The sequence below is a fragment of the Dreissena polymorpha genome, chromosome 11 (assembly GCF_020536995.1).
Source record: "Dreissena polymorpha isolate Duluth1 chromosome 11, UMN_Dpol_1.0, whole genome shotgun sequence".
Lineage (NCBI taxonomy): Eukaryota > Metazoa > Mollusca > Bivalvia > Myida > Dreissenidae > Dreissena > Dreissena polymorpha.
The window spans coordinates 38897162-38906232 of record NC_068365.1 but is presented as its reverse complement, the minus strand read 5'-3'; the positions used below and the strand labels follow the sequence as shown (position 1 = coordinate 38906232).

At 35.6% G+C, this 9071-nt stretch overlaps 2 protein-coding genes and 1 long non-coding RNA gene across 5 annotated transcripts in view; 1 reads left to right on the top strand and 2 right to left on the bottom strand.

Moving 5' to 3' along the window:
- The window catches only part of LOC127851803 (uncharacterized), a 220335-nt gene that overhangs the window by 14823 nt on the left and 196441 nt on the right, over positions 1–9071 (bottom strand). The window lies entirely within an intron of this gene.
- LOC127851795 (cytochrome b5 reductase 4-like) overlaps positions 1–9071 on the top strand; it is a 264668-nt gene that overhangs the window by 114987 nt on the left and 140610 nt on the right. The gene's annotated exons all lie outside the window — the stretch shown is intronic.
- On the bottom strand, positions 3969–7854 carry LOC127851799 (uncharacterized). Its single transcript, XM_052385680.1, has 5 exons — positions 7790–7854; positions 7291–7500; positions 5861–5963; positions 5156–5292; positions 3969–4836 (listed from the first exon to the last, which is right to left on the bottom strand). The coding sequence occupies exons 1-4, from the start codon at positions 7835–7837 to the stop codon at positions 5156–5158; spliced, it is 498 nt and encodes a 165-aa protein (XP_052241640.1). The 5' UTR covers positions 7838–7854; the 3' UTR covers positions 3969–4836.

Genomic DNA, 9071 nt, shown 5'->3' with positions numbered 1-9071 from the left:
TCGACGTTTGAGACAGATTTTATGTTCAAATTCACGTCGGTTCCAGGCACCAACTAAAAACAAGAACATTTAAAATAACTGTTATATAAGTAGATATAATACCTTTTAAGTATCATGGGTCCGAAATTAAAAAAAACACCACTCGCTGAAAGTTGTTTTTGTAAAGTGGAAAGACTATGCATTGAATGCTTTTCAAAATCGATTGTCATACGTTACCTAGGTAATTATAAACTTCGTTATATCAACAACACTGTAAAGTAATCTAGTGTTTTACCAATAAATCGACCTTCAATGAAACCAGTTTGATCGTTGGAGATTTAAATATCAAGCATGGATTAAATCGATTTCCAATGGAATCTGAGGCTACTTTAATAATATCGTTAATTAATGTTATGGTCGTAGGTTTTCTAAATTAGTTCTTTACTAGTTCCTCTTGGAATCCAATTTGACAAATATTGTCAAATACTAATATGTGAATATGCAAATATATTTGCATTGCTCTGTGAAATTGGGGTTTAATGCATGTGTGTAAAGTGTCGTCCAATATTAGGCTGTGCAGTCCGCACAGGCTAATCAGGGACGACTCTTTCCGCTTAAACTGGATTTTTGCTAAGAAGAGACTTTCTGAAACAAAAACTAAGCGGAAAGTGTCGTCCTTGATTAGCATGTGCAGACTGACAAGCTAATAAGGGACGACACTTTACAATCGTATATTAAACCCGTTTTCATAGACAATGGTCCATATTTGTATCTCAATCAACCGCCATTGACTGAACCAATATGATCGCTTTGGTCCATCATTACCAGTATTTATTTTATTATAATATATATAACGTGTAATTTTCGAAAGCACAATATTTTATTTTTGTACACTCAATTTTTATTCCATAAAACTAAATGCAATGCAAAAAAACCTAATATTTGTACTGAACATATTCATGATATGTTTACACCATATTATATCACATTTGTCAGTCGATTTTTGTAAACAAGAGTACTGCAAATGCCCTAAATAAAAGACAAATGAAAGCTTATAATTTTACCCGAAAATAGGTACCCAAGTTGTACAGCTTTCTATTTAATTGAGATGCACGGTCTAATATTCAATCTTTGCCGATATCGTATAGATTACACTATTTACTGTTATGTTATAACGGTTTGAAAGTGTTTTTTTCAATTTTTGTATCATTATTTTGAAAGCCGACATAATTGTATGATTGGATTCAAAAGACGCTTCACGTGCTGCAGTTATAGAACATCCACTTAAACGTGTTAAATTCTTACCTTTTTTGTAGGAAATGAATTTTGCTACTTAATTTGGTAGAATTTATCAAAATGTTTCGTCCGCCATTATTATGAGTAATAAATGCCAGACACCGAAGCTTGTAAACAATGTAAGGTAGTTAAAAGAGTATCTTTTTCAAAATGATAAAACATTCAAATACAAACCACTTAAAAAATAAGAAAAAAACAGTATTTGAGAACATTGCTCTTAATTGCAAAAAAATAACAACAAATGAATCAGCTCAATTTTAATTTTTCGGCATAGTTTCACAGATATTTTAATGGACAAGATTATTAAGCATGAACGTATCATTACGCATAATTACACTAAACAACCGGCAGTAATGAAACTTAGCAAGCGAATATAATTATGTTAACACGGGTATACATGTATACATGTATAAGAAATGGATTTGTAATATACATTTATCTATATTTCGCATAAGAACGGCAAAACAAATACATTTATTTTGGATTCTATGTTTGAATGTTAAATTATATTTAAAATTTGCAAAAATCTTATAACATATGACGATCAGTCAGCAAACGAGACTTGTGCACTATCTTTACTGTCATATTCGAATATTTCGTGCAATCCTTGAAAAATAAAGGCACTATAAGGTAACTTCAAAATGAAGTAATTTGAACTACAACTGTTAAAATATCTAAAACAAAATCATGTGGTAGTAATATCAGGTGGTGGTGGGTTTACTTTGTTAGACCGTCAAAATAACATTATTCGGATCTTTCAGCATCATGCATCGTATTGCGCGAGTGGACCGTTGTGATAATCCAAGCGTACGCCCTACATAATGAAGCTTTTATTCAATTATAACGACCGACGTTTATGTGATTCAAAAACAAATGTTATTGGTACGAAATTTACCCCACCCCAAGCCTGAGGAGTTTAAATACACAAGTAAATAGTTCGTAGTTCCTAACTTTGTCATATACGATGTTTGATTTCTGATACCGTTGGCACGCTATTAGTATGTTCAAGGTCACTTATCTCGTGTACATGCATGTGGATTTAAGATGTGGGTTATAACTGTGGTGAATAACAGGATAAATAAAAAAAACGAATACAAATAAGTATTTTTCTTGCAAAATCAACTGAAATAGTTTGCTCGTTTCATTGTATAAGTCAACCATGACCCTCTACTGCTTGCTTTAAAATAGAGCAGGCAACACTTGTGGCCATACATTATACTCTAAACGTGTAGGTATTTCGAGACGATGGTAAACTAACTTTGCAAGTTTAAAAATGCAATTTAACCACTGAATAATGCAAATTAAAAGCAGGGTAAATGGAAAGGGATCTTGACATAAATATGATTTCTTCTGAAGTGTACATTGAGTGGTTTATAATCAGCAGGTAGTTGATATGATAAAGTTAAACATGTTTGCAATTCCATAAACAATCACATATGTATAATTGTAATAATATCTTGTGAAGTGAATAGATCATCAGTATACGAGATAACACTCGCGCGTCCAAAGCACAAGCTCAGTAACTATGTTATGAGCACTATGCCAAGCTAGGTATGAACTTGTTTCTATAAATACCAACGCAATTATCACAGTATTCACGCAATGAAGACATGTGCGGAGGGCGGGTAGAAACTTTCGTTGTATAAAGAGTATGATGCGCCAATTGCGGACACACGATTCAATAAATTCTATCTGCTACGCTTAAAAAGACCCAATTGTGATGAGATTACATTTGCGCAACGTGTTATATAATCAGTTGGAGCTGACGTTAAATAGTATACAGGAACATGTTGGTAGCTGATATTAACACGTCCTTTGTAACAGAAGAAGTTAACAATACGTATAACAGAGGAAGACAACATCAACGTCGCTATGTAATCAAGTTAACTTGACGGGTACGAATAATGCAGGTGAGAAGATAAAACGTAATCTCAGTTTTGGAATTATCTAAACCAATTTAATCTAGATCATGAGGATGAACAACTAGGTCAATGTATAGACAAACATAATTGTCATTTAAGATGTCGCTTGTCTGACGTAGTATTGATCAAACTGGAATGAATTTTTGTAACTCTTATCAATATCCTGATAGTTCAGTATATTTAACTAGCAAACATGTAATTGAAGTATTCCATTACGCTTGCTGTACTACATTTGTAAATAACTGCTGTTTCGTAGTGCTAATGTGTGTTGATACTAAATTGACTATGAAGAACCGCACTTTTTCACAAATATTATGCTTAAGACATATTTGAAAGAATGGTAGTATAGCATTTGTGAAAATGATGAATGCGTGAGATTGTTTTAAAACAAAACAGTATTTCATAGCATAGCAAAGTTTACCAGCAACCAAATTCTTCGTACGAAAAGAAAAACATGTGAAGAATAGTAAAAACATAACCCGGTTAAACGTTTTGAAGCATGTTTAAACAGGCTTAGCTTCAGCTCATTTTTTTTAATTCCAAGCCATATATAGATGTAGAACGTTCTGAAATTGTTTATTGAAAATTATATGTGAACTAAGCAATGTGAATACTATATGTTAGCCACCATAATGACTTCTTAAAATATCAATGAACAAGTCACTTAGGTCTGTTTCGTTGACAAATTTAATACTAATTTTTAACGGACATGCCAGGTTGTTTGAAACACTGTGAATCAAAGCGCTATGATTTTTCTCAAACGTTCGCCAATATATCTCAAACATTTAAAAGGTAAATAATAGAACACAAACAGGTATAAAAATGCAATTTTATTTTTAAACAATAGATGTGTTTGTCTGAAACCAATGCCCCTGTGTGTGTATTTCAATGTTTATGAGGTCCCTCCGCGCCAGAGGCTGCATTAGGTGAGGACCCGGAGTGTGTCCCAGCACTCCTTCCTAATCAGATGTTAGACTCCCTAAGGTTGGTACGAGTTTTGAATGAAAGCTGCAATTTCTAGCTATTTATTGTTTACTGAAATATTTTTAATTTTGAGGTTGTCTTGTGCTGTGGGGGGAAACCGGATTACCTGGAGGAAACCCCACCTGTCCGGTATGGTGACCACCAACCAAATTCACATGCGCCGGGAACGGGGATCAAACCCGGGTCGCCTTGATGAGAAGCGATTGCGCCGCTTTTAAATAAAATTTCAATATATCATTGGGCAGGTTCAGAATTTATCCCCCTTTTAAAGCTTTTTACTTCCCTTGCATTGTATTTTTGACTTTTGACCTCGAAGGTTGATCTTGACCTTAACCTTTCACCACTCACAATGTGCAGCTTCATAAAATACACATGCATGCCAATTACCAAGTTGCTATCTTCATTATTGCAAAAGTTATGGCCAATGTTAAAGTTTTCGGACGGACGCACAGACTGACATACTGATAGACGAACTGACGGACAGTTCAACTGCTTAATGCCACCCTACCGGGGGCATTAACACAACACCAGACACAAAGCTTGTGTACAATAAGTTTGTTGAAGATGGATTATATCATTAGCATGTTTTTTTTTCAAAACTTCACTTTTCAAGTTGCCGTTGTCGTCGTAGGGGTAGCGTAGTCGGATTTCCAGTCTGCAAAATCAATTTCATAATATAAATTTGATTTTCTGCGATATGGATACGTCTTTTAGTAAGCATTTGTTTAAACGTACCCACATTTAACATGTCTTAACAATGGGTTCATTGTGTAAATACAAAATGTTCGCATCGCGAAAATGTCTCAAAATGATTGAAGATAGATTCTCATCTAATGTATTATAAATAAAAACTCGCCTAGCGTTCTCACATATTCCAGAAGCCCTCAATAACTCTACAATTAAACTGCATCGTGTTCCCCTCTGTTATCGTAAGTGTTCATTTAAAATATCACGAACATACATCGTGTTCTCACCTATTTCCTAACGTGCGCGAGTAGCTGCTTGATGCTCATCTTTGCTGCTGCCGGCTCAACGGCTGTAACGGCCTTGTCCCCCTCATCTACTAGCACTTCATTCACATGCTCACGTTTTGCAAGACGACTCCACGACTCTAAACAAATAAATAACTTAAAACACACCACGTCCTACATGGCCTTAAAATTCAGAGAATTTAACTAAAACGGGTATGTTTTCGGTGGAGAAATTACGTCACAAGACATACGTCATAAACAGCGCAATCCGATGCATGAAAAACAAAAGTACGGGAAGCCGGTTTTATGAAAAGTTTTAGTGGAAAAGCAAAATAGTATTATATCTGATACAATCGATAACAAACGGCAGACATGGGCCGGACGTCTGGAAAAAGTATTCATTGAAATAGTGACAATTATATTTTATATAGTTGTGATTGTCGGCTGTGTATTGCTTTTTGTGATCTTGACGTTGTTGCTTGCCGGGGTAATAGCTATCCGATGTGTCAGAGGTGAATTTTGAATTCTTAAATGAACAGATTGTCATAGTTTCAGTGCAGAACCTTATAAACATTTCACTCGCACGATGAATCTGTATCTGAAAGTACATAGCAATCATATATGTCATTTAAATACAGCATTACAAAAAGCGTGTACTAAAGCATATACATTTCCGTTATTTGTTAATATGACACTTATCGATGTCACCCTGGTAGCCTTTCAGCCTCACAGCGTCTATCTCCACCCAGTCGTTTGCAGCGGTGCAGTCGATAACCAGCAGAATGGTGTCCGAGAAACAACGAATTGTAGACTGAAAATAGAACCACGTTCATGTATGTTTACCGGCGAGGAAGGAATTTTCTGTTTATTTACTTCAAAGCGTTTTTTTTGAAATCACTGCAAGAATTATTTTGAGAAAATCAGATATACTACACGCAAATTTGTATAAGTTGACTTAAATTCATAAAATAATGCGGTGATACTTCTTTCACATCAGAGCTGCGTGTTCTTACTACAACTGCCACGTCCACAAAGGACGCGGCGATGACTTGCGAAAACTTGTTGCGACCCGACATATATGTAGAACGGTAATGCTGAAAGGTTTCACAGCGTGCAGAACGCACTGACATAATCGATGACATAGAAAGAGCGAAGTGAGATTGATATTGTTGCGCACGGCGACTGAATTCGTCGCTCTTGCTGTATAGCCTTATGCGTACAGATAACCCTAATATTACACTAAATATTTTCCACAATTTAATTCAATGTAAAAGCAACACATTTAAGCGAAAAAAAATGCAAAAATTTGTACATTGGGATCCCAATAACCATATCTTTACTTAAAGGGCATTCTAATCTGAATCGATCGATTAAAGAAAAATAAAAAGACATGTCATGTACACAAAAAATACAAACGAAGAAAGAACTTGACACAAATCAAATTAAACTATTTGGGCAACTTCTTGTTTCCGGCCGTTTTGTATTGGAGAGTAACTTTTTCAGTGCAATGTCGTACTTTAGTCTCTTACGTTATAATTGTTCAGGGATTAAGAAGTGCAGACCCATAAATATATCTAAAGGATAAAACAAGAACAACAGTCTAAGTGTAAAACATGTCTTCGAGTTAAATATGATGATTTGTTTTAAGAGTACAGACTTGATGACTCGATTATGTAGTATAACGAAACCAGCGTCCGTTACACGCGAATGCCTTACACGTGGCGTAATCACCAGGACGTCACGTACTATTGAGTCCTATTTATGTCAATACCACGCTTTAAACGTTCGTACTGTTCTTTTGTTAGTTGTGATATACGTTAATGCGTTCCTTCCGATACTTCAAATATAAGTTATGAAGTCTCCAAATTTTCTACGCGACCATTACGAAATATAACAGAAAAATGAAACTCATGTTCCAATACCAAAAGAGCAATACTGGAAACTAGTATTTTATTTAATGCAAATTATCAATTACCCGTATGTAAGATACAAGACAATAACAACAGTACGACATAGCACTTTAGCATGGTTATGTCTATGGCCAAGGGCCTTCGAATTGTCCATGCGAATAATTGCGTGTTTAAATCGGTAAAGAAGTTTGAACTTACGAAACCTAACTTATCTGTTCGTTCTTTTACCTCAAACGTTGGACTAAATATCCTCGCATACTCAACAACGGATACTTGGGGCGTCGACCATAGCCATATCCACCTCCTGTTAACGACCATTGTTCCGTTGGGCCACATTTCTTCTTGGAAATCGAAGCACCCAATTTCCTTGACACCGCCAGCATTGAAAGTCTCGTAGACGTCGACTTTTGTTACGTAGACGGGGGTGGCGAACTTCAACTGACCACCAAAATTTCACGATGGTACGTGTATTACGAGTTAAAGCACTGAATAATGCATTTCTTTAAGAAGGACACACTAATAGTTTCAAAATGTAAGTTTTGTCTTAACGTAGAAATACAATGCAAAAAAACCGGTGCTTGTAAAGCAATGATTTATTAAAAAAGCACGCACTTCCAAGCTATTACGGTTTAATTATATGACGTTAACACTTTGGTTTAAAAAACGATTTATAAATCTAACTATTGAAGGACAATACAATCGCTCAATAACAGTCTAATTTCCCTACCATTAAGAACTGGTTTGCGTCGATGACACCTGGGGCCCATGCCCTCATGTTATCCGCGTATCCAGGGTAAACATCTGGAACACCCAGTGTTTGTTTCGCACTCCACCCACTCTGCCTGAAAAACGAATTACACCTGATGAGCCGCGTTCTTGGAACCAAATACGCGCGAACTTGTCCTCCAAGATTAGCTGTTGCATTCCTCACGTGCTTATCAGGGAGGAAACTTTCCGCAAAGACCTCATTTCGTGTACAAAAGAGACTTCATTAAAACGCAAATTCCATAACAGCGTACAGTGTCGTACTCTATAACCCATTGCGGACTTCACAGGCTAATCCGAGAAGACCATTGACGCACATATATTAAGCCCCTTTTCCCAGAGCGAGACCCATATAACAAAAATGTTCCGGGGAGGGGTGATTATAAAAACGGACGAAGGGTTCCACTCTGCCGAAGATGTTATTCGTAAATAATAAAACGCAAAGTCGGACATGGCACCTAACCATTTTGCAGCGAATATTGTGCTTAAATATTGTTTCAGCATAAATGGCATGCATCAACAAATAACAAACACAACAATATGATATTTCAAATAACATGCACTTAAATATTCATAATTGTGTAAACTGCTATATTCAAGACGGGTAATATTATTTATAAATAATATATGAAAGAACATGTTCTTATTGTATGTGTTTACAATATGTTCAGATATAAAGCACACTTGGTTCAAATGATAGTTTCATTAGATGCCCTGTCGCCATAGAAGCCATACAAATAACTTCTACGTCTTGCACACAATTGCTCGAGTGAATGAATATTCAAACTGCCGATACTTAAATGTAGAGTCCATACGCCGAAGAATACCCAATCACATCATTGACCCCACTGCACTGCCTCTGTAATAATAGTAAAAGTGCTACATAAAATAATGCAGCAAAGCAATAGTGTTAAATATACAATTTCTAAAAAAACACATACGATGGCGTTCTTTGCATATGTCAAATAGATTTTAGTTAAAGATGTTTATTTCTGTCGTGTAAGTCTTTTTAAACACGTAATTGTGTTTAAAAATTTTGTTTCCAAAACTTCAAGCGCAAACGAAAACATTGTGACGTAACGTCAAAATCCGCGCTAGCTATCCGCAATCTTGTCGCGCAACTAAGAAACCCAATTTCGCGTTATTGATTCAATATGCAAAACAATATAATCAATAAAAATACTCCTTGTTGTGCAGTGTATGGGTGTTCAAATAGACATGAAATAATATCATGAAAGTCTAAT

Excerpts from the sequence above, each read along its gene's own strand:
- LOC127851799 (XM_052385680.1), bottom strand. The coding sequence starts at position 7,837 with ATGAGGGCATGGGCCCCAGGTGTCATCGACGCAAACCAGTTCTTAATG. Across the intron at positions 7,501-7,789 it reads ACGCAAACCAGTTCTTAATG|TTGAAGTTCGCCACCCCCGT; the intron begins GTAGGGAAATTA and ends TTTGGTGGTCAG. Across the intron at positions 5,964-7,290 it reads TATTTAGTCCAACGTTTGAG|TCTACAATTCGTTGTTTCTC; the intron begins GTAAAAGAACGA and ends TTCTATTTTCAG.